We start from the raw sequence: 25345 nt of genomic DNA on the forward strand, positions 1-25345 counted from the left end.
TGAAATTGTATCATCTTTCCTTACTTCCTGTGTTGCTTTGAGAATCAATTCACCCTCAGGTACAGGCTTGTCTTTTCTCTTCTTTGGAACTTCTTCTAATTCCCTTCCAGTTCTAAGTGTAATTGCACTAACTTGCGGATTTTTCTCTGTATCACTTGGAAGAGCACCTGCAGGCCTAGTATTTTGATTTGCAACTAGTTGTCCCAATTGTCTTTCAAGATTTCTAAAGTTCGTTCTGAGTTTTTGATTGTTTTGCAACAATTTTTTCAACAAATCATTTGTACTTTCTTCTGCTTGCTGTGGCGGCCTTTGAGATTGATTAAAATTTCCTTGGGGTCTAAATTGATTTTGATTGGGTTGATTCCCACCCCAAGAGAAATTAGGATGATTCCTCCAATTTGAGTTGTAAGTGTTCCCATATTGGGCTTGTTGATTCATCGACCTCTGCTTTGTTGCCCCACATAATAAATAGATTCAGGATTCACGGGGCACATGTCACTAGTGTGATTGTCACCACACATTTCACAACAAACTGACATTTGTTGAACCTGCTGCATTGGTTGTGATGGTCCCATTGTCATTCTGGTCATTTGATTTGCCAATTTTGCTAAATCTGCTCTCATGGCGGAAATGTCATCCAGTTCAAGTAACCCTGCTTTCTGTTTCATTGCTCTCCTTGGTTCTCCTTCACCTTGCCAATTATGATCATTAGCAGTAAAGTTATTCAGCAGAAGTTGTATTTCACTGTATGGTTTTTCCATGCAACTACCTCCACAAGCTGAATCAAGATTCATTTTGGAAGTTTCGTCTAATCCATCAACAAAAGTATGGCCCAATACTTCATCAGTTTGACAATGATGAGGATAATCCCGAAGTACTTTCTTGTATCTTTCCCAAGCTTAGCGAAGAGTTTCACCATCCCGTTGTTGAAACCCAAGAATCTGACTCCGCAAAACTGTCTTTTTGGTGGGGAGAAACTTGATTAGAAATTTCTTTGCTAAATCATCCCAATTGTGGATTGAATTAGCTGGCTCTTTTTGCAACCATTCCCTAGCATCCCCCAATATTGAAAAGGGAAATAAGGTCAGCCTGACATAATCCTTGGAAACATTTGGATAATTGTAAGTATCCGTTATTTCCAAAAAATTTTGAATGTGCCTTTGTGGGTCTTCATGAGATAGACCAACATATTGCCCAGTGGACTGTATCAGCTGCACCATGTACTGTTTAAGCTCAAAGTGACCGGTGATTTCAGGCTTCACAATGGCCTGAGTCATATTAGCAAGGTTTGGCCTTGCTGCTTCTATCACCGCACGTTCTTGATTACCTGCCATCACTGTTGGCTGTGGTTGAACTTGAATATCCAACTCTCTTTCTATTTTGTTTCTAGCTTCTCACTCCTTCCTTGTTCTATGAATTGTTCGTTCAATTTCAAGATCAAAAGGGAAGAGGTTGTTTGTGCTTCTACTCCTCCGCATTCAAGAGAAGAGCCTGCGCAACACAAACAAAGTAGATGAAAAATTTAGGTTTTTATTAACAGCTAATAAAATCTTAAAACAGTCAAGTAACTAATTTCAACTCCCCGGCAACGGCGCCAAAAACTTATTGCGACCAAAACACTCATGCAAGTGTACGCGATCGACAAGTAATATAGTAGTAAGTAAAGTATCGTTCCCACGAGGAATTGTGATCAACTTATCGACTGATGTAGACTCAAACAATTATCAATTCAAGCTAAATTATCACAAAATATATAAAGAACCAATTTACAACTTACTTAATAATTGCACAATAATTCAACACAAAATTACTACACCAATTTCACAATATGTTTATAACAATTTGGATAAATATATTCCCGGGTCATGGACTTGCTAGAAATTATGCTACTATTTTAGCTTAAAATGGATTTATTGAATTATCCGGGTTATTGATTATTGGGTTAATAATATTCATAAGAATCTTTCGAGTTCTTATGCATCTATTCAAGTTAAACTAATACCTATATGTCTATGGTATTAATATTAGCAAGAATGCATTTACAACTCCTATTTTTCAACCAAGCAAGGCAATTAAGTATAGTTCTATCTTAATTGCGAATCTTTCACCCGATGCCCAGGATCCGGATCTTGCTCTATTTGATTCTATATGCAATCAAGAATTTCCTTTTTCAAGTTTAACTCAAGATTCGTAAATAGTATTTTACTGTTAGCTACGCAGTAAAATAATTAGAAGCAGAATCAAATAAACAACCCATAATGATAAATTCAAGATCATCAATCTAAGCTTCAAATAACATAATTATCTAACATCCATGACCCAAGAATACTAGAGTTTTTAGCTACTCATAATCATACAAAAATCAACAATAAAAGTTTTAAACATAATATTAACAAACAAATAGAAGAAAGTTTAGAAGAACTCTTTGAATCCTTGCTCCAAGATGTTGTTCTTCTTCTCCTTTCTTAGCTCCAAGATGAAGCTCCTCCTTCTTCTATGACTTTTTTCCCCCTCAAAATCTGATCTTCTCTCAATAATGGAGCTTCACTTTATGTAAATTGAGTGGGATTAAGAAGGAATTCCAATTTTACCCCCAAATAATTGATTTCCCGGACAGGACTAGCGCGGGAGCGCATGACTAGCGCATAACCCGCGCTAGTGGGGTTTCTTTCTGTCAAAAACAATTGAACTAGCGCGGGAGCGCATGACCAGCGCATGACCCGCGCTAGTGGGGTTTTCTCTTGTTAAAATGTTGCTGCTCAACTTTTCGTCATTTGACTCCATTTTTCACTTGATTACCATCATAAATCCTCATTTGTTTATTGAACTCCTGTGAGACATTAAAGTCATGATTAGAGCCAATTTTTACATTATTTAAACATTTACAATAGTAAACCATCCTTAAGTTGAGCTAAAACATTAATATAGCCTATTATCAGTAATAAGGCCAGAAAGAGTTTCTCAGCACAATTCCCTGCATTGTTACACGATGGCCCCAAAACCATCATCAAGCGGTCCAAGGCTCGATTATACACAAATGAAACAGGAGCAAGTTAGGACTAGTCCTTGCAATAGTAACCAAAGCAGCATTTGTCATTTGGAAGCAGAAGTATAAAACTGACTGAAGCTTAGGGCAGCCAGCTGAGACAGATACAAGGCCTTGCTCTGTCAAGGATACATTCGGTTCTTGGCAATCTCCTCAAGACCGGTATCTTCAATATAACCTAGCACACTACAATCACATGCTGTAATCGTCATAGAATTTATAACATGCTCTATGATAACATTAAAATGATGTAGAGCTAGCTGCAACAGCAACTACAACAGCATTTTGTGCAAAGTCCTGAGCAATAGCATAATTAGAAATACTAAAAATTGCTGATATAGGAGGACCTGTTGATGATGGGAAAGGAGCAGGACTAAAAATTGCTTCGGGCCGAGGTGAACGAGTGCCAAAAAAAAAAAAAAAAAAAAAAAAATTGCATCAAGTATACAACACGAGTGCCATGCTGAGGGGCTGGAAAAGTGACAGAGTATACCAACAATGATTCGGGTTGCCTCTCCATCAAAATTGCATCAAGAGAACCTTTCCGCATGGATTTCAGACAAGGTAAAAATCAAGCCAACAATCTAGTGAATTGAAAGAAGCCAAGCACTGTGCAATCACGTCCAGGATCTCCTTCAAGACTCTTAGGTGAAATAAAATGGAAACATATGTAATAAGAATCTAAAAAACTAAAGCTAGCGAAGGAGCCCCGCAAAAAAATATTATATAACATATACATATACATATACATATATATATATATATATGTAATGCAATATATGCAAGAATTCAGTTGATCATAGATTGCACCTAAAGAATAGTTGACAAAATCGCCAAAAGAAACAGCAAAGATGTCAATTTTACCAGAAATTACCGCACCCAAGTTAGGATTTATCCGGATGAGGCCTTTGCTACGGGATAATAAATCTAGTCAAGAAAAAAAAAACAGAATTATGACGCCGGTTGTGGGTAAATTACAGCTTTTTACTGGAGAAATTCACATACCTGATGACAAATGGAAGCTGATATTTGGTATGAAGAAATCAAAGATCGGACGGGAAAGTAACCGGAAGCTGCTACATGTTCCCTAGGAAGAGTTGAACATGGAGCTTCAATCAGGCCTAATGTTGAACAGCAGCACCTATTTAAACTCTTCGCACACGCGACAACTAAAGATCCCATTTCTTTAGAATATCTGAACAGTTTTCACATGTTAGTGATTGTATTTCTTGAAAGATTTACAAAAACTGAGAAATAGGATAACTTTCATAGAGGTTGCCAACCTTTTGTTTCTTCCCCATCATAGCAGAGAGTCAGCAATCCCATGTATGTTTCTTCATTTACAAGCTGATGTACTGGCAAAGTGAATTGTATCTACATGTGCTCTGCAAAGAAAATTACACTGGTCAAAGTCCATGAAATAAAGGAGGTAATAAATTCGTCTATACTCGCATTTTTCCAAGGGTAAGAGCGCTCAATACTTACTCCTGATCTGAAGCTTGTCTTCTCCCATCATATCTTCAACATATTTCTTAATCTCCAAAGCAGAATCTTCCAGTTGAGGGCTCCATGGGAGTTCGATAACTTTTAATGAACTAATATCCCCGAAACAAGGCGGAATCTCCTCAAGCATGCAACATTCGCACAGTCGTAATTTCTCAAGCACGGGAAAGGATTCCTCTCCAACCTCCCACTTAGCAAGAGTCACTCGCTGCAACGTCAAACATTTGAGATTCTCGAAGCTGTCTTCATCCCCCATGTTCCATTCTTCTCCATCGATGATTACGCTAATAAGGTTCAGCTCTTCAAGGTTGGGTAGTTTTGCTATTGTTGATAGTGAATCGGATGTCATCGGAAACTGACGCAACGACAATTTTTTCAAACTCGAAGGGAAGTGAAAATTCCACAGTGGATTTTCAAACTCTAAGGGTGCGCTATCACTTGAATTTGAACTTTGAAAAGTTACCACGATTATTTCTAGTTCATTTAAGAAGTCCAACTTCGGGAACCAATATCCCTCTGTTGAACATGATTCCTTGAGAAAAAATCCAAGCTCTTGAAGATTGGGAAACCTTTTGAAAATATCATGTGTGTCTTTCGAATAGGAAAGCTCGAGTAGCTCTAATGTTCTCAAGTTCTCTAACTTTGGGTCCTCTACTGTCAATATTGGTTCATCTGTGTCCAAATCAATGAAGGAACCGGCATATACGTTCAGCACTCGTAATTTTGAAAGACTCCAAATAGTCGGTAGTAGTACCATAGATTGATTACCGTTATCCAGAGACAGAGTTTCAAGATTCCAGAGGTTTGATAAAGACGAAGGCAGAGATTTAACTTCTGTCTGAACGTGTAAGAACCTCAAATGAACCAACATGCATATTTCATTCAGCAAAGAATCTTTCACCTTGATAAAGGAGCGATCCAGGATCAACACTTTAAGAAGCCTCAAGTGTCTTAGGTGACATACATCATAAAGACAGTTGCCCAGCTCGTGTCCATTTATCTTCAAAGAATAGAGGTGCTTACCAGAATGCCTTTTCGCCTTTGAATCGAACAAGACAAAATTGTTATGCCCAAAGTGCTCCTTATCAAAATCAATTCTCATGTGACGTGGCATCAGATCTGAAGAAGATGATGATGCAGCACTTGAACTTATGAAGTCGAACAACTTTTCCTCTCTTGCTTTTATCAAACAAAAGTCATGCACAAGATCATGAATTTGGCAAGTCCGGTCTTTACCTATCTCCTTGAAAGAAATTACCAAGCTACTGGAAATTAAATTATCCAGATAATCCTCCATCACTTCTTCCACACTCTTCATATTTGTCTGTTCCACAAATCCTTCGGCACGCCATACAATTTTTAAAACATCGACTCCAATTAATTCGTCCTTTGGATAACTTGCAAGGTAAAGTAAGCACGGCTTTAGATGATCAGGCAAATGGTCATAACTTAATTCTATAATCCTCCTCACTTCCACTTTCTTGTTAAAAATGAAGGACTTCAAATTATTTTGAACTTCAAGCCACACACTCTTTTTCTTTTCCTTCCCTGCAATGACTCCAGCAATCAAATCAACCACCAAAGGAAGCCCTTTACAGTTTCGGACTATCTCTTCTCCAACATCCACTAGTTCATCAGGGCAACGTTCTTTTCCAAACACCTTTTTCTCTAATAACTCCCAACTTTCTTCCGGTCTTAGCAATCGAAGGTCAAGAGGATCACTGTGGCGTTGTGCATGCAAAGCCACTTCCTTTTTTCGAGTCGTCAAAATAATTCTACTTCCTTTCTCATCTTGATGAAAAGGTCTTGTTAAATCATCCCATGTTGTAGTATCCCACAAGTCATCTAAGACAATAAGGTACCTCTTCCTAAATAGCTTTTTTCGTAGCCCATCAGCAACATCAACATTCTCACTTAATTTTGAACTTGAGCTAGTAACTTGATTAAAAATGTTCTCCAACAACTTCTTCTCATCATATTTTTGATCGACTGTACACCATGCACAAATGTCGAAATGACTAGAAACTGAATTATCATGATACACTTTATATGCCAAAGTAGTTTTACCGGAACCTGGCATACCAGTGATCGAAATGACATCTAGCATTTTTGGTCCACTGATGAGATTCCTAATTATCCAATTTGTCTCCTCTTCAAAACCTACGATTATTTGCTCAGCTGATGATGACTTGCTTTCAAGTGGCTTATTGGGAGAGTTTACAACAATGAGGCTCTTGTTTTTGGGAATCTTCTCAAGTAAGATCTCTTCTTTGATAAGCTTGATCTTTTCTATGGCAAGGGGAAGTGAGAAAATAAGATGTAAGAGACCATTGTCTCTTACAATAATTGAATCAATGACATCTTTTGCCTCATATGCTAGATCTAAAACACGTGCCCAAAGATCTTTATACAATTCTTGTTCAACATTCATGAAGATAGATCTTATCAATTCTAGATCTTCTTTTACCACCGCAATTTCTTTCTTTATCAAAGCAACTGAACAAGCATTGGAATTGAGCAAATCATTTAAGTGTATGAGTAGAAGATGCATGCAGAGGGATCCCTCACTCACGGGGAAGCATAGTTGGGATGAGTCTGGGGCTTTTAAGTAAACATGTTTGAGATCTCCTTTTAGGAGTTCAATATTTTCCATTAAGTCCAAAGTTTCATGGTTTTTTCCACTAGTACACACTTCATTTCTGGATTTCTCTTCTAAGACGCGAACAAGAGTTGATACCTCCCTTCCGACACACGCCAAGAAATCAAGCAGTATGTCATGATGAATAAAGTTTGTGGTAGCATCAGTAAGAATAATTAATAGGAACTCGATCATGACATGAATGTTTCGAGCCCCTGAATTGCTAGAGGTAATAACCATGCGCTCTTGTAGATGAATCAGATATTCCCTAAAAATGTCCGGAGAGATTTTTATGAGCTGCTTAATGAAGCCTCCAACTTCTGCTGATGCTGAAGCTTTCAAATTTGTATGACATATGTGCATAATCTCAAGTTCAATCGGAATAATCTCCAAGAGTAGATGTGCTAGCTTGAAGAGACGAGAGGCTCCATCAATCTGATCATCCCAGAGGAAATGTCCTACTCTCTCGGCCATAGGTTGAAACCTAGGTAAGACATTTTTAACAATCTCATGCTCAAGACACGCATTCACTATCAACCCATGGAAATCTCTTATGTTGCCACATACATTCTGAAGAATCTCATATTCAGTCACTAAAGGAAAAACCTGTTCAGCACGATACTTGGATAAACGATAGAGATTCTGGAGGAGGAAATCCAACTGATCCGCAGTCATGGTGGCACTTGATTTATCAAGAAGACATGAGCTAATACAATTATCCATATTCTCCACGAGGCAAGGAAGGACATGATGCATGCCTTGTTTTAACCGCATGCAGTTGCCAAAATCATACAAAATTGTTTCAACCTCCTGCCTTTTGAGATTCATTGTATAATTAAACTTTTGCAGATCGGAATAAGAAAGCTGTACATATATACAGAAAAATGCCAGCTCCAATTTCAGCTTTTCAATTAGATCCACGTCAACAATTTTTTGATTTTCTTCATTATTTACGCTCTCTATGAAATCCAGAACATTGACTATGTCCTTGCGAAGAGCAGAAAATGACACCTGCCAAAGGACCAAACGTTATATCAAATTCTCAAAAGAAAGACCGTTAATTCTCTATATATTATGTTGTCAGAGTTTGAGCAAATGGTTATGTATCCAAAATAAGCATGCCAAGAAAGATGGTTTACTATGCATATGTTCAACTGCATTAAAATAATAAGTTCAACTGGTGTCTATTTATAATGTTCAAACATATAAAAACAACCTCTCGAAATTATAACCAACCAGGATTGATATGCTTTATAATGTTTACTTATTTTTTATTTTATTCTTAAAACTATAAGTTTATAATTCTATTAGTAAGTTCCTATTCTTTGCCATAAAATAGTGAATGGACATGTCTCTAACAAAAACATGCCCAACTCGGTATTTATAACAAATCATACAAACTTATCATGGTTAAGCGATTTAATAACATGTCAATATATATTAAATGAAGAAAACCTTATATGCAGATACATGTCATGCATCTATTGATTTAGTGTGTAAAGTCACAATTAACTAGAAAGAAATAAAATAAAACAAATAACAAACGAAATTTATTTGATTCATAATATTAAGAGAAAAAGTAGTATATACGTCACGGCTTTCAATTTCTTCAACCATAAGTTTCTGCAAATAAACACCAATAGCCTCAAGGAGCACTCCAGAACACCCGTGAAATCCCACAATAGCTACACCTTTCAACACAAGTGAAAATGGGGTTCCATCGGCCTCAGACCCAAATGGTCCATAATTCTTTGAATTAGTTATAAAACATAGAGACTTTATAACTGAATGGCTATCATAACATCCAAATGTCCCCTTGATGCCTGTTAAATATTCCAATGGAGTCGCCTCAATAACAACCTGATATTATTACAAATCACATATCGGTTAAATAAGTACTAGATTCAGCAATTTAGACAAGAATTCAGAGAAAAGTGCAAGAATGTCACATTAGGTTCGAAATCAACAGGTGCACTCATATCTTTGACTTGAAAGATGCTTATATAACTATAAAGTTTATGCAGTGTACACTGAAAATGATGCAAAAATTGCCACACTATCATGTTAAGTTGATCTATAACATGTCATTTTTCATATCAAGGGCATGATAAGGTAACTTGAAGGCCGTAAGATAAATGAATCACCTGCTATAGCTGGTTCAATTGTCTTGATAATTAATTATTATTTTTACATAATTTAAGTTCATTACTACGACATGACACAAATTTAACTTGAGAAGAACATTCCAATCCTGAGAAATAAATATGTCGACTATAATTATTTTAGACTTACCTTGTCTATTCGACCTCCATTCCCACCAAACTTTGGTGAGTCTATGGTAGTACCTTGTTCAGTAATGGTTCTGAACATGATGGAGTCTATAAAATCTCCATGAGCAATCAATATTTCTTTAATGGGACTTTTCAGCTTGTAATTCCATTCTGATCCACCGGTATTGCCTCCCCATGGCTCCACCAATATTGAGTCCGCTTGATCGTAACTCACTTGATTTCCCTTCACATACATAACAAATTAAATCAGTGGTTCCATTATCAAATTTTATCCCAATATTGGTAGTTTTATTTTGCAGTGAACAACAAAAAAAACGAATGAATATATATACAGTCATGTAAAAGAAGAGATGGCAAGGTACCATTGTTGGCAATTTGTTTTCCTTTTTTGTCATTTTCCCTTTCTTATGATCACCTGATCCTGATCCCTATATGAGGTGTCATAAGAGTAACATAAGTTAATTGTTTAATGAAAGGGATCTGCCCATGTGTGCAAGTGTGCGGTGAAGAAAATTAAGGAAGTAGAGGTGGTTAAGCAAACAAGCGAATAATCACAACATACGTCATCGATTTCAATTATTTCTTCAACCATAGGTTCATTTGGCTCAATTGTTTTATCTTCAGGTTCCTTTGCTGAAGCAGGGGGAGTAAGTTTCTGCAAATAAACACCAATACCATCAAGGTACGCTCCGCAACGCCCGTGAAATCCCTCAATAACTCCACCTTCTTTCATCACAAATGAAAATGAGGTTCCACCAGCTTCAGACCCAAATGGTCCATAATTCTTTGAATTAGTTATAAAACATAGAGAGTTTATAACCAAATGGCTACCATAACGTCTAAATGTCCCCTTGATGCCTATTAAATATTCCAATGGAGGCGCCTTAATAACAACCTGAGATTATTGCAAATCACATATCAGTGAAATAAATAGCAGAATCAGGAATTCTGACAAGAATTCAGAGAAAAGTGCAAGAATGTCACATTAGGATTCGAAATCAATAGGTGCATTCATATCCTTAACTTGAAAGATGCTTACAACAACAACAACCTAGCATAATCCTACAAAGTGGGGTTTGGGCAGGGTAGTGTTGATAGGACCAAACCTATTATTGTATGTGAAAGTAGACAAAACAAAAGAAAGAAAAATAAAAAAGAGATGAAAATATGATGTAAGCGCTTACATTGACATTCTTGTGATGTAAGCGCTTACCTCAGCATTCTTATGATGTAAGCGCTTACATCGGCATTCTTATGATGTAAGTGCTTACCTCGGCAGGGCATTCAAATGCTTATAAATAGAGGTCTACATTTTCATTTGTAGAACATCCCAAAACTTCTTCTTTCTCTCTTCAATTAATAAAGAGTTATTCTTTGTGTGGCCGTGGAGTAGGCAAAAATTGCCGAACCACGTAAATCTTGTCTTGTCTTGTCTTGTCTTGTGCAATTTATTGCTTTTCTCTCTTAAATATTCTTTTCTTTCTATTAGCTTGATACGCTTCCCTACAACTGGTATCAGAGTACAGACAGTGTAATTCTGGTAGAAAAGTACAGTATTGGTGCAGGTACTATTCACAAGAATAGTGCGACACTATTGATCATCGTTACTATTCACAAGCACTATTCACATAAATTGTTTTTGTGAAAAATGGCATCGGAAGAAGGGAAGGTTAAGATTGACAAGTTCAATGGCAAAGATTTTGGATTCTAGAAAATGCAAATAGAGGACTATTTGTACTAGAAAAAATTACACTTACCTCTGACCGAGGTGAAACCGGAGACTATGTCCAAAGCGGATTGGGATCTATTAGATCGCCAAGCTCTTGGTGTGATTCGTTTGACGCTAACACGAAATGTGGTGTTTAACATCATTAACGAAAAGACCACTGCAGGCTTGATGAATGCGTTATCAAATATGTATGAGAAGCCATCTGCTTCAAATAAAGTCTATTTGATGCGTCGATTGTTCAACTTAAAAATGACAGAAGGTGGATCAGTCACGGAACATATCAATGAGTTTAATACAATATTAACTCAGTTGAGTTCTGTTAATATAACAATTGATGACGAAATCAGGGCGTTGATTCTACTATCATCTCTACCGGAGAGTTGGTCTGCAACAGTAACTGCAGTTAGCAGTTCATCAGGAAGTACCAAACTCAAATTGAATGATATTAGAGACTTGGTTCTAAGCGAAGATATTCGTCGAAGAGAATCAAGTGATTCCCCAGGATCTGCTTTTAGTACCGAATCAGGGGGAGAATCAACTAAAGAGGACAGATTTACGGTCGTGGAAGATCAAAGTCAAGGAGAAGAGGACAATCCAAAAATCGCAAGGACATTACTTGTTGTAATTGCGATAAAAAAGGTCACTACAGTAGTCAATATAGAGAACCAAAGAATAAGAAGGAAGAAAATTCAGCAAATGTAATTGCTGAACAAGTCGGTGATGCACTAATTTGTTGTGCAGACAGTCCAATCGAATCTTGGATTCTGGAATCAGGTGCATCCTTTCACTCTACATCATGCAAAGAATTATTGCATAATTATATTGCTGGAAAATTTGGGAAAGTTTATCTAGCAGACGGCGAACCTCTCGACATTGCCGGAAAAGGTGAAGTTCATATAAAGACTTCACAAGGCACGCTATGGAAATTGCAAAATGTACGACATGTTCCTAGCCTCAAGAAAAATCTGATATCTATGGGTCAGATTGACGATGAAGGATATACAACAACATTCGGCAATAGATCGTGGAAGATAACCAAAGGGAATTTGGTTGTGGCACGAGGCTTCAAAAGGGGAACACTGTATGCAACTGCAATAGAAAGAGATACTATAGCAACAATTGATCATGGTCGTGATACAACATTGTGGCACCAGAGGCTCGGGCATATGAGGGAGAAGGGAATGAAGCTTTTGGCATCCAAAAAGAAGTTGTCAAACCTAAAACATGTTGAATTAGGTTTGTGCGAAGATTGCATTTACGGGAAACAAAAGAGAGTTAGTTTCTCAACGGTGGGAAGGACGCCAAAGAAGAGAAACTGGAACTAGTGCATACAGATGTGTGGGGACCAGCTCCTGTAACTTCTCTAGGAGGCTCACACTATTATGTCACTTTCATTGATGATTCCACAAGAAATGTATGGGTTTATTTTCTGAAAAATAAATCTGATGTATTTGTTACCTTTAAAAGATAGAAAGCTGAAGTTGAAAATCAGACAAGTCTAAAGTTAAAATGTCTGAAGTCTGACAATGGAGGAGAGTATGATAGCCAAGAGTTCAAAGCATTTTGCTCGGAGAATGGGATCAGAATGATCAAGACAGTTCCTGGAACACCGGAACAAAATGGTGTTGCTGAGAGGATGAACAGAATCCTGAATGAACGAGCCAGAAGTATGAGAATACATTCTGGATTGCCGAAGTATTTTTGGGCTGAGGCTGTTAACACGTCAACTTACCTCATAAACAGGGGACCCTCTGTACCGATGAATTTTGAAATTCCTGATGAGGTATGGAAAAGAAAGGAGGTAACTCTCCCACATCTGAAAATATTTGGTTGTGTTGCTTATGTGCATGTAAACTCTAATGATAGAGATAAGCTTGATCCTAAAGCAAAGAAATGTTTCTTTATTGGCTATGGTGGTGATAATTTTGGTTATCGGTTTTGGGATGATTAGAATAAAAAGATCCTAAGACACAAGAATGTCACATTTAATGAAAATGTGATGTACAAGGACAAGCTTGAAGTAGAACCAACCAACACCAGCAAACAGACAATGTCTGAAATAGTTGAGTTAGAAGAAATCTCAGAAAATGAAGTGGCTAGAGGGATTACAACTGATTCTGAAATTGAAGATGAAGAACCAGAAGCCGAATTTGAAGAAGAACTCGAAGCCGAACCTGAAGCGGAACCAGAGATAGAATCAAATCCAGAACCAAATCTGGAATTAGGACCTGAATCAAATTCGGATTCTGTTACTCATGAACCTACATTGAGGAGATCTAAAAGAGTCACGAATGCTCCAGATAGGTTAACTCTCTCTCTTCACTATTTACTTTTTACTGATGCTGGAGAACCAGAGTATTTTGTTGAAGCAATGCAGGTGATAGACTCTGATAAGTGGAAGCTAGCCATGAAAGAAGAGATGAATTCTCTTCAAAAGAATAAAACATAGATACTTACGGAGTTACCAAAAGGAAAGAAGGCATTACAGAACAAGTGGGTGTACAGAGTCAAGGAAGAGCATGATGGTAAGAAGAGATACAAAGCATGATTAGTAGTAAAAGGCTTTTAGCAGAAGGAAGGAATTGACTACACCGAGATCTTCTCTCCTGTAGTCAAATTAACTACTATCAGGTTGGTGCTAAGTATCATAGCTGCAGAAAATTTGCATTTGGAGCAGCTAGATGTTAAAACTGCTTTCTTGCATGGTGACCTTGAAGAAGACATCTACATGAAGCAACCTGAAGATTTTCAAGTTTCTGGTAAAGAAAACCATGTGTGTAAGTTGAAGAAGAGTTTGTATGGTTTGAAATAAGTTCCCCGACAATGGTACTAGAAATTTGATAGATTCATGCATAAAAATGGTTTCACACGATGTGAGATGGACCATTGCTGTTATATCAAAAATCTTGATGAATCCTATATCATTTTATTGTTGTACGTTGATGATATGCTAATTGTAGGATCTAGCATAAATGAGATCAACTTGGTTAAGCAACAACTGGCGGAGGAGTTTGAATTGAAATACTTAGGACCAGCTAAGCAAATGCTTGGGATGAGATTAGCAGAAACAGGTCGAAAGGAACCTTAAAGTTGTCTCAAGAAAAGTACATACAGAAGGTACTAAGCAGGTTCAGTCTTCATGATGCAAAAACCAGAAGCACTCTAGTTGGAAGCCATCTAAATCTGTCAAAGGACCAATCACCTAAGACAGATGAAGAAAGGAAGTACATGTCTAAAGTTCCGTATGCTTCAGCAGTATGAAGTTTGATGTATGCTATGGTTTGCACTAGACCTGACATAGCCCATGCAGTTGGAGTTGTCAGTAGATACATGTCAAATCCAGGGAAGGAGCATTGGGAAGGTGTAAAATGGATATTGCGATATCTCAAAGGCACCTCAGGTATGGCACTTTGTTTTAAAAAGAGCAACATTATCTTACAAGGTTTTGCTGATGCAAATTTAGGTGGCGATCTGGATAGTCGAAAAAGTACCACGGGCTACGTGTTCACCTTGGGTGGTACTGCTGTTAGTTAGATGTCCAGACTTCAGAAAAGTGTTGCTCTATCTACCACTGAAGCAGAGTACATGGCAATCTCAGAAGCTGGAAAAGAGATGATTTGGCTCAAGAATTTTCTTAAAGAGCTAGGTAAAGAGCAGGACAATTGTGAGCTTTTCAGCGATAGCCAGAGTGCAATTCATCTTGCCAAGAATCCAGTGTTTCATGCAAGATCGAAGCATATCCAGTTGAGGTATCATCATATCCGAGAGTTGATAAATGAAGGAACTCTTTCCCTACAGAAGATACCAGGATCAAAGAACCCGTCAGACATGTTGACCAAAGTTGTCGGTGTTGAGAAACTGAGGATGTGCACTGCCTCAGTTAGCCTTCAAGACTGATAGAGTGAAGGTGCCACCAGAGAATAGCAAATCTTTCTTTATTTTCTTTCTTGATGTAACATAGGTTTGAGGGGGAGATTGATAGGACCAAACCTATTGTTGTATGTGAAAGTAGACAAAACAAAAGAAAGAAAAATCAAAAAGAGATGAAAATATGATGTAAGCGCTTACATCGATATTCTTGTGATGTAAGCGCTTACCTCAGCATTCTTATGATGTAAGCGCTTACATCGGCATTCTTATGATGTAAGCGCTTACCTCGGCAGGGCATTCAAATGCTTATAAATAGGGGTCTACATTTTCATTTGTAGAACATCCCAAAATTTCTTCTTTCTCTCTTCAATTAATAAAGAGCTATTCTTTGTGTGGCCGTGGAGTAGGCAAAAATTGCTGAACCACGTAAATCTTGTCTTGTCTTGTCTTGTGCAATTTATTGCTTTTCTCTCTTAAATATTCTTTTCTTTCTATTAGCTTGATACGCTTCCCTACAAGTGTGTACGCAGACATTGTTTCCGAAAGACCCCCGACTAGCTTTTAAAGATGCTTATATAACTATAAAGTTTTGTCGTATATAGTAAAAATGATGCAAAAAGTTTCTATACTACCATGTTAAGTTGACCTATAACATGTGATTTTTCATATCAAGAGTCTAATAAGGTAACTTGAAGGTCGTAAGATAAATGAATAATCTGCTATAACTGGTTTAATTGTCTTGATAATTAACTGTTATTTTTACATAATTTAAGCTCATTGCTATGACATGACACAAATTTAACTTGAGAAGAGAGTTCCAATCATGAGAAATAAATATGTCGATCATAATTTTTCCGGACTTACCTTGTCTCTTCGACCTCCATTCCCGCCAAACTTTGGTGAGTCTATGGTAGTACCTTGTTCAGTAATAGTTCTGAACATGATGGAGTCTATAACATCTCCATGAGCAATCAATATTTCTTAATGGGACTTTTCAGCTTGTAATTCCATTCTGATCCACCAGTATTGCCTCCCCATGGCTCCTCCAATATTGATTTCGCTTGATCGTAACTCACTTGATTTCCCTTTACATACACAGCAAATTAAATCAGTGGCTCCATTATCAAATTTTTATCCCTATATTGGTAGCGTTATTTTGCAGTGAAGAGGAAATAGAATGAATATAGATATAGTCATGTAAAGGAAGAGAAGACAATGTACCATTGAGCATTGTTGGCGATTTGCTTTGATTTTTTTGTTATTTTTCCTTTCTCTTAATATTTCTTATGATCACCTGATCATCCCTTTTTAAAAGTTATTATTCTGTTTAAGGTGTTAGAAGAGTCACTTAAGTCATTAGTTTTATGAAAGGGATCTGTGCTTGTGTGCAAGTATGAGGTGAAGAAAAATCAAGAAGTAGACGTGCTTAAGCAAATGAGGGAGTAATCACAACATACGTTATGAATTTCAATTTCTTCGTCCACAGGTTCATTTGGCTCAATGTTTTTAGCTTCAGGTTCCTTTGATAAAGTGGGAGGAGTAAGTTTCTGCAAATAAACACCAATAGCATCAAGGTACGCTCCAGAACGCCCATGAAATCCCACAACAGCTCCACCTTCTTTCATCACAAATGAAAATGGGGTTCCAGTCTTAGACCCAAATGGTCCATAATTCTTTGTAGTAGTTATAAAACATAGAGATTTTATAACCAAATAGCTACCACAACGTCCAAATGTCCCCTTGATGCCTCTTAAATATTCCAATGGAGTTGCCTCAATAACAACCTGAGATTATTGCAATCGGTTAAATAAGTAGCAGAGTCGATAATTTTGACAAAAATTCATAAAAGTACAAGAATGTCACATTAGGATACAAAATTTGTGACCTAAAGCAAATTTGGAGACTTTTCCACTTCCTTTACATGGAGAGGATTTAACTAACTTAGATATATAAGAAAATTATATTTACCCTTTCTACATAATTTTTAGATGAAGGGGAATCAATTAAACCTGTAGCTCTGCCAGCCTTGTGTTAAACCCAAATGAGGATCTATAGTGAAAGCAACCGGTGTGTTCATATCTTTGACTTGAAAGATGCTTATGTACTATAGAGTTTATGTTGTGTTCACTGAAAATGTAAAAAGATGCTAAACTATCATGTTAAGCGGATATATAACATGTCGTTTTTCATATCTTGATAATTGAATTTTTATTAAAAAATTTAAGCTCAATCCTATGATATGACACAAGTTAACTTGAGAAGAACGAGTCAATCTGTGACGTCCCGGCCGGTCGTCTTAAGAATTAACGCCCGATATCCTATTAACTGTTTTTCCCAAGTTTAATTCTGCTATTTTGATTTGCCGAGATGTTCGGTGCCGAGTTTTAGAGAGTTTTGGGACACTTATAACTTGTTTGGCCAAGCTTCTCAAGACAAAAAAGTGTTTTTTTTTCAAAAGCACTTTTTTCCCCAAAAACACTTTTTTTTTTCCTAATTTGAGATGTTTGGCCAAGCTTATTTGGAGAAAAAAGTGCTTTTGGAAAGAAGCAGAAGCAGTTTCAGAGAAGCAGAAAAAAATAGTTTCTTTTCAAAAGCAGAAGCAGTTTTGGCTTTTCTTCTTACCTAAAATACCCTTAACAAAATATAGCATATACCAAAATAACCCTTAAACCTAATACTTAGGATATTAATTTATAAATATTTTTCTTATTTTTAGGAAACTTTCTAATATATAGTGACTTTAGGGGTGAATGCTTTTATATTTGTTGAAATCTTTTTAATATATTTAACTTATATTAAAAGAATTAAGTACTTTTTAATTTTATTTTCATATTTTACTTAAATAAAATGAATTTTTTTTTAATTATTGCATGTAATAACAAAATTTTGATATTATTTATTTACTTATAATATTAATTATTAAGTAAATCTATTCATGTCCTTATTCGTAATTTGACACTTAAAAGCACTTTCTAAAAAACTTGGCCAAACACAAATTATTTCTCGAAAATGCTTTTCAGACTGATTAGTCAAACATAAACTGATTCTCTCCAAAAGTACTTTTTTCAAAAGCACTTTTTTCAAAAGCACTTCTCAAAATAAGCTGATTTCTCCAGCTTGGCCAAACATGCTAGTAGTCTCTAAATGAGAGCTTAAGTGTTGGAAAGTTGACCGTAGTCGGAGCAGTGTGAAGACGACCTCGGAATGAAAATCAGATGGCTCCGTTAGCTCCGTTGGGTGATTTCGGGCTTAGGGGTGTGTTCGGATTATGTTTTGGAGGTTCATAGCTAATTTAGGCTTGAAATGCCGAAAGTTAAATTTTTGAAGTTTCCGGTTCGATAGTGAAATTTTGATACGAGGGTCGGAATGGAATTCCGGAAGTTGGAGTATCTCCGTAATATTTAATGTGACGTGCGTGCAAAATTTCAAGTCATTCGGACGAGGTTTGATAGCCTTTTTGATCGAAAGCGTATTTTTAGAGCTTTTGGAATTCTTAGGCTTGAATCCGATGAAAAATAGGTGTTCTGATGTTGTTTTGAGCGTTTCGAAGGTTGGAACAAGTTTGAATGATATTTTAGGATTGGTTGAAAAGTTTGGTTGAGGTCTCGGGGGTCTCAGGTGTATTTCGGATGCTCAACGGATCATTTTTAGTTGTTAAAAAGTTGCAGAATTACAGGTTCAGCTGTTGCAGATATTTAGTCTTCGCATTCGCGAAGAGTCAGTGGAGGTTAGTGAAATTTTAGCCTTCTCATTCGCGAAGGGCTGGATACTTGTGAACCGCTTTCGTGATTGGTCTTCGCGTTCGCGTAGGAGGAAAATAGGCCCAGTAGAATTTACTCATCGCGTTCGCGAAAGCTTGTCTGGGTAAATCATCGTGTTTGCGAGGGCTTTGCCGCGTTCACATAAGAGGACTTTTGCTCAACGTCATTTTTGTGCTTCGCGAACGCGAGGCCTTGACCGCGTTCGCGAAGAAGGAATTATATGCCTGGGCAGAATGTTTTAAAAGGTTTATTTCGTGAATTTTAGCCTAGTTTCCTCCGTTGTTAGGCGATTTTGAAGTTTTTTGAAGAGGGTTGAAGAGGGATTCAAGGAGAATCACTTGGAGGTAAAATCATTGACTTTATAACTCGTTTTTATGTGATTAAAAACCTAATAGTGGTGAGAAATTTGGAAAAAATGGGTAATTAGAGCTTGAGTTTAAGAGGCCTTTAAATGAGGTTTTGAGGGGTCATTTGGACTCTGATTTCAGTATTCTTATTGTGTATAGATTCGTGAGAGTACGAGGTTTCTGAAAATGTAAGTTTCACCCGATTCCGAGATGTGAGCCCGAGGGGCGTTTTGGTCATTTTACCTAATTTCGCGTATTAGCGTAGAATTTAATTGTAGAATCAGTTACTTGAAGTGTTATTTTCATTATGAAATTGGATTGAATATATTTGGGCCATTTGGAGACGAGTACTCGTGGCAAGAGCATGGTTTCAGATTGATTTTTGAGTCGTTCGAGGTAAGTGGCTTGTCTAACATTGTTTGGGGGACCTTCCCCTTAGGATATGATACATTTGATAATTGAAATGCCTTGTACGTGAGATGACGAGCGCGTACTTGAGCTAATTGTTGAAAATCCGATTTTTCCTTAAGTATTTCAATTGAGTTCTTTTTCCTGTTATATTCCATTTGTGAATTTAGCATGTTGCTAGTTTAGAAGAGCATGTTTAGTTGACTTAAGTGCCTATTTACTTAAACTGCCTTAATTGCATTACGTGAAGCATGTTAGGCTAGGATTAACTATTTACTTGGTACAAAATTAGCATTTAATTTAATATTCTTGTGTTGCTGCTGTGTGTTTTAAATTGGGACTACGGGACGGTATCCCGGGAGATCCCCTGTTCGTATTGATGACCTGGACTGAGGTGCGGGATACCAAGAGATCCCTGGCACGTAGATTGAGGATACTGAGTGATCCTCGGGATACCAAGAGATTCGTGGCATATATTGAGGATACCGAGAGATCCACGGGATACCAAGGGATCCCTGGCATATATTGAAGATACCAAGAGATCCTCGGGATAACAAGAGATCCCCGGTTATTTTTCTTGTGGTTTGACTCCATCTCCGTTTCCATTATTGTACTCTTATTACCCTGTGTAGATTCTCAATTGTACTGCTTATCTTATCCTGTCATCTTTATATTTATTTAATCTCAGTAGGGCCCTCACCTTCCTCGTCACTACCCAACCGAGGTTAGGCTTGGCACTTACTGAGTACCGCTGTGGTGTACTCATGCCTCTTCTGCGCATATTTTTCATGTGCAAATCCAGGTACCGTACTCAGGTCTACCTTCATTGAGAGAGGCGACTGCTTAGAGACTTCGAGGTACATCTGCCAGGTCCGCAGATCGAGAAGTCCCTTTCTATTCGTGCTCTTAGTATTTAGCCCTTATGTACTTTTGTTCTTATTAGACAAAAATTCCGTAGTTAGAGCTATGTAGTATTTCTTTTTCTTAGCTTGTCCGGGTCTTGGATTTAGATATTGGTTTTGAGATATATATAAATATGGTGTATGCCGAGTGGCACATTTAACACTGTTATTGCTTTATTTCTATTTTTTAAATTGTTTTACTTCCGCAGGGTTTGGTTATCTTCCGCACGTTTAGGCTTACCTAGTCGTAGAGACTAGGTGCCGTCACGATGGTTCACGGAGGGCGAACTGGGGTCGTGACAAGTTGGTATCAGAGCTCTAGGTTCATAGGAGTCATGGATCATAAGACAGTTTATTAGAGTCTCGCTGGTGTGTACGGAGACGTCTGTACTTATCTACGAGAGGCTATGTAACTATTAGGAAAATTCCATTTCATTTGATTTCCTTGTCGTGCGATATTTTGCCATCACAATTCTAAACTTTTGTCTTCTATTCTCTCACAGATGGTAAGGACACATGCTACCCGAGATGATTAGGCACCCGCACCCCCTACTGCAGCCGTTAGAGGCCGAGGTCGGGGCCGGGGTAGAGGCCGAATATACACACGTGGTGCATCCAAAGCACTTGCGCAAGCTACCGCCGAGGTACCACCAGCAGTTCCAGCAAGAGTTTAGGCACCTGACATACCTACTGCTACTACTACTCTAGCTCTTCAGGAGACTCTGGCACAATTCATGAGCATGTACACCACTCTAGCTCAGGTAGGGTTGCTTCCCCTTTTTGCAGTTACATCTCAGGTCAGGGGAGGAGTACAGACTCCCGCTGCCCACACTCCTGAGTAGCGAGTGCATGTTGAGCAGGTCCCTGAGATTATTCCTGTACAGCCTTCAGTGCTAGTTTAGCCCGAGGACAGGGCAACGACTTCCGACGAGGAGCAGCGGAGGCTTGAGAGGTTCAAGAGGTACAAGACTCCTGTATTCCGCGGTTTAGCATCAGAGGATACTCTGGGATTTCTAGATGAGAGTTATCACATTCTTCGTACCATAGGTATATCAGGATCGAGCGGGGTTTCCTTCACTACCTTCCAGCTTCGAGGAGCCGCCTATGAGTGGTTGCGCACCTATGAGTTAGACAGTCTAGATGAGGCTGCTTCACTGACTTGAACTCAGTTTTCAGATCTGTTCCTAAGAGAGTATGTTCCTCAGAGCCTTAGAGACTCATGGTACGCCAAGTTTGAGCATTTGCACCAGGGTGCTATGACTGCCTCAATGTATGCTGTCCGTTACACCAGTTTGTCTAGGCATGCACCAGCCTTGGTTTCTACTATTTGCGAGAGGGTTCGTCAGTTCATTGAGGGGATTATTTCCAGTATCAGGTCTAGCATGGCTTATAAGTTGGATATGGATATTTCTTATCAGTAGGTGGTGAGCATTGCTAAAAAGATCGAAGGTATGTATGCTAGGGAGAGAGAGAAGAGGGAGGCCAAGAGGTCTCTAGAGTCGGGCCATTATTCTGGTGCCCGTACCCCAGCTGCAGGTCAGGGAGGTAAAGGGCGCCCTAGAGGGGGAGGCCAGGTCAGATACTATGCCCTTCCTGCCATACCGAGGTTGTTGTCACCGAGTCTGTCATCATAGGTATTATATTGGTTTGCCATAGAGATGCATCGGTTCTATGCGATCCAGGATCTACTTACTCTTATATGTCTTCTTATTTTGCTCCCCATTTGGGTGTATCTCGGGATTGTTTGAGTTCCCCTATTTACATTTCTACTCCTGTATGAGATTCTTATATTGTGGACCGCGTTTATCAGTCATGTTTGGTTGCTCTTAGTAGTTTTGAGACCAGAGACAATTTATTGTTACTCAGTATGGTTGACTTCGATATTATCTTGGGCATGGACTGGTTGTCGCCCCATTATGCTATTCTTGATTGTCATGCCAAAACCGTGACGCTGGCTATGTCAGGTGTACCGCGTGTTGAGTGGAGGGGTACTTTAGATCACACTCCCAGTAGAGTTATTTTTTTTCTTAAAGCTCAGCATATGGTTGAGAAGGGGTGACGCGTATTTAGCTTATGTGAGAGATATCAGTATTGATACCCCTTCAGTTGATTCAGTTCTAGTAGTACGAGATTTTCCCGATGTGTTTCTAGCTAATCTTACAGGCATGCCGCCTGATAGAGATATTGATTTTTGGCATTTATCTGTTGCTTGGCACTCAGCCCATTTCTATTCCTCCGTATCGTATGGCTCCTCCTGAGTTGAAGGATCAGTTGCAGGAATTGCTTGATAAGGGTTTTATTCGGCCCAGTGTATCACCTTGGGGGTGCTCCTGTCTTGTTTGTGAAGAAAAATAATGGTTCTATGCGTATGTATATTGATTATCGCTAGTTGAACAAGGCTACAGTGAAGAACCATTATCCTTTGCCTCGTATTGATGATCTGTTGACCAGCTTCAGGGCACACGAGTGTTTTCTAAGATTGATTTGCACTCAGGTTACCATCAGTTGAAGATTCAGGAACCAGACATCCCGAAGACTGCCTTCAGGACTCGGTATGGTCATTACGAGTTCCTTGTTATGACATTTGGGCTGACCAATGCCCCAATAATCTTTATGCATTTGATGTACAGTGTGTTCCAGCCGTATCTTGACTCATTCGTAATTGTCTTTATTGATGATATTTTGGTGTATTCTCGGAGTCGAGAAGATCATGAGTAGCACCTGAGGACTGTGCTTCAGACTTTAAGAGAGAAGAAGTTATATGCTAAGTTCTCGAAATGTGAGTTTTGGTTGGATTCAGTGGCATTCTTAGGCCATGTGGTATCGAGTGAGGGTATTCAGGTGGATCCGAAGAAGATAGAGGCCGTACAGAGTTGGATCAGACCATCCTCAGCTACCGAGATCCGTAGTTTCCTTGGTTTGGCGAGCTATTACTGTCATTTTGTGGAGGGGTTTTCATTGATTGCAGCCCCTATGACCAGGTTGACCCAGAAGGGTGCTCCGTTCCAGTGGACGGAGGAGTGGGAGGCGAGCTTTCAGAAGCTCAAGACAGCTTTGACCACAACCCCAATTTTGATACTGTCTGCAGGTTCGGGGCCTTATACGGTCTATTATGATGCTTTGAGGATTGGACTCGGAGCGGTGTTGATGCAGGATGGTAGGGTAATTGCCTATGTGTCCAGATAGTTGAAGATACATGAGAAGAACTACTCTGTTCACGACCTTGAGTTAGCTGCCATTGTTCACGCCCTGCATATTTGGCATCATTATTTATACGGGGTTCTCTATGAGATTTATACTGGCCATCAGAGCTTGCAGCACTTGTTCAAGCAAAAGGATCTAAATCTACGCCAGAGGAGATGGTTAGAGTTGCTGAAGGATTATGATATCACTATTTTGTATCACATGGGCAAGGTCAATGTGGTGGCCGATGCTTTGAGTCGCCGGGCGGAGAGTTTGGGGAGTTTTTCTTATTTACCAGCATCGGAGAGGCCAATGGCAATGTATATTCAGGCCTTAGCCAGCCAGTTTGTGAGATTGGATCTTTCGGAGCCCAATCGGGTTCTTGCTTGAGTGGTTTCTCAGTCTTCTTTATTTGATTGTATTAGGGAGCGGCAATATGATGACCCTCATTTGCTTGTCCTCAAGGACAAGGTTCAGCACGGTGATTCCAGAGATGTGACTATTGGTGATGATGGGGTATTAAGGATGCAGGGTCGGATTTGTGTACCCAATATTGATGGGCTTCGAGAGTTGATTCTAGAGGAGGCCCATAGTTTGCGGTATTCCATCCATCCGGGTGTCGCGAAGATGTATCCGGATTTGAGACATGACTATTGGTGGAGGCATGAAGAAAGATATAGTTGGATTCGTAGCTCGGTGTCTCAACTGTCATCAGGTGAAGTATGAGCACCAAAGACCGGGTGGGTTGCTTCAGTAGATAGAGATTCCGGAGTGGAAGTGGGAGCGGATTACCATGGACTTTATAGTTGGGCTCCCACGGACTTTGTGGAAGTTTGATGCTATTTTGGTGATTGTGGATCAGCTGACCAAGTTTTCTCACTTCATTCCTGTGTATACTACTTATTCTTCGAAGCGATTGGCACCGTATGAGGCTTTATATTGGAGACAGTGTATATCTCCGGTGGCTTGGTTTGAGCCGGGTAAGGCTAGACTATTGGGCACAGACTTGAATCAGGATGCTTTAGAGAAGGTTAAGGTGATTTAGGATAGACTTCGTACAGCCCAGTCCAGACAGAAGAGTTACGCGGACTGGAAGGTTCGTGATGTTTCCTATATGGTTGGAGAGCGGGTTCTGCTTCGGGTTTCACCTATGAAGGGCGTTATGAGATTCGTGAAGAAAGAGAAGTTGAGTCCGAGATTTATTGGCCCTTTTGAGATACTGAGGCATGTTGGGGAGGTTGCTTATGAGCTTTCCTTACCTTCTAGCTTGGCTGGAGTTCATCCGGTATTCCATGTTTCGATGCTCCGGAGGTATCACGGTAATTCGTTGCGTGTGTTGGATTTCAGTTCAGTCCAGTTGGACAAGGATCTATCTTATGTTGAGGAGCCAATGCAATATTGGACAGGCAGGTTAGAAAGCTGAGGTCAAAGAACATTGCAACAGTAAAGGTTCAGTGGCGGGGCCAGCGACATGGGAGACCGAGCAGGATATGCGCAGCCGTTACCCTCATCTTTTCACTACTTCAAGTATGTCTCTATGCTCGTTCGAGGACGAATGAATGTTTAAGTGTAGGAGGATGTGACGACCTGGCCGGTCATCTTAAGAATTAACACCCCGATCCCCTATTAACTGCTTTCCCAAGTTTAATTATGCTATTTTGATTTGC

At 38.9% G+C, this 25345-nt stretch overlaps 1 protein-coding gene across 4 annotated transcripts in view; it reads right to left on the reverse strand.

Annotated features, from left to right (window-relative positions):
• Positions 1-2835: 2835 nt before the first annotated feature.
• LOC104246706 (putative late blight resistance protein homolog R1B-16) overlaps positions 2836-25345 on the reverse strand; it is a 36489-nt gene continuing 13979 nt past the window's right edge. The window contains exons 4-11 of one of the 4 annotated variants that reach the window (XM_070168445.1): positions 10041-10373; positions 9841-9906; positions 9480-9701; positions 8778-9047; positions 4532-8198; positions 4330-4431; positions 4052-4241; positions 2836-3973 (exon numbers count right to left, since the gene is read on the reverse strand). In XM_070168445.1, the coding sequence (XP_070024546.1) occupies positions 4421-4431; positions 4532-8198; positions 8778-9047; positions 9480-9701; positions 9841-9906; positions 10041-10373 (4569 nt within the window). In that variant the 3' untranslated portion in view covers positions 2836-3973; positions 4052-4241; positions 4330-4420. Of the gene's footprint in view, positions 3974-4051; positions 4242-4329; positions 4432-4531; positions 8199-8777; positions 9048-9479; positions 9702-9840; positions 9907-10040; positions 10374-15941; positions 16163-25345 lie in introns of those variants that run through there. The other 3 variants (XM_070168446.1, XM_070168447.1, XM_070168448.1) reach the window with 3 other exon arrangements.

The sequence above is a fragment of the Nicotiana sylvestris genome, chromosome 2 (assembly GCF_000393655.2).
Source record: "Nicotiana sylvestris chromosome 2, ASM39365v2, whole genome shotgun sequence".
NCBI classification, from domain to species: domain Eukaryota; kingdom Viridiplantae; phylum Streptophyta; class Magnoliopsida; order Solanales; family Solanaceae; genus Nicotiana; species Nicotiana sylvestris.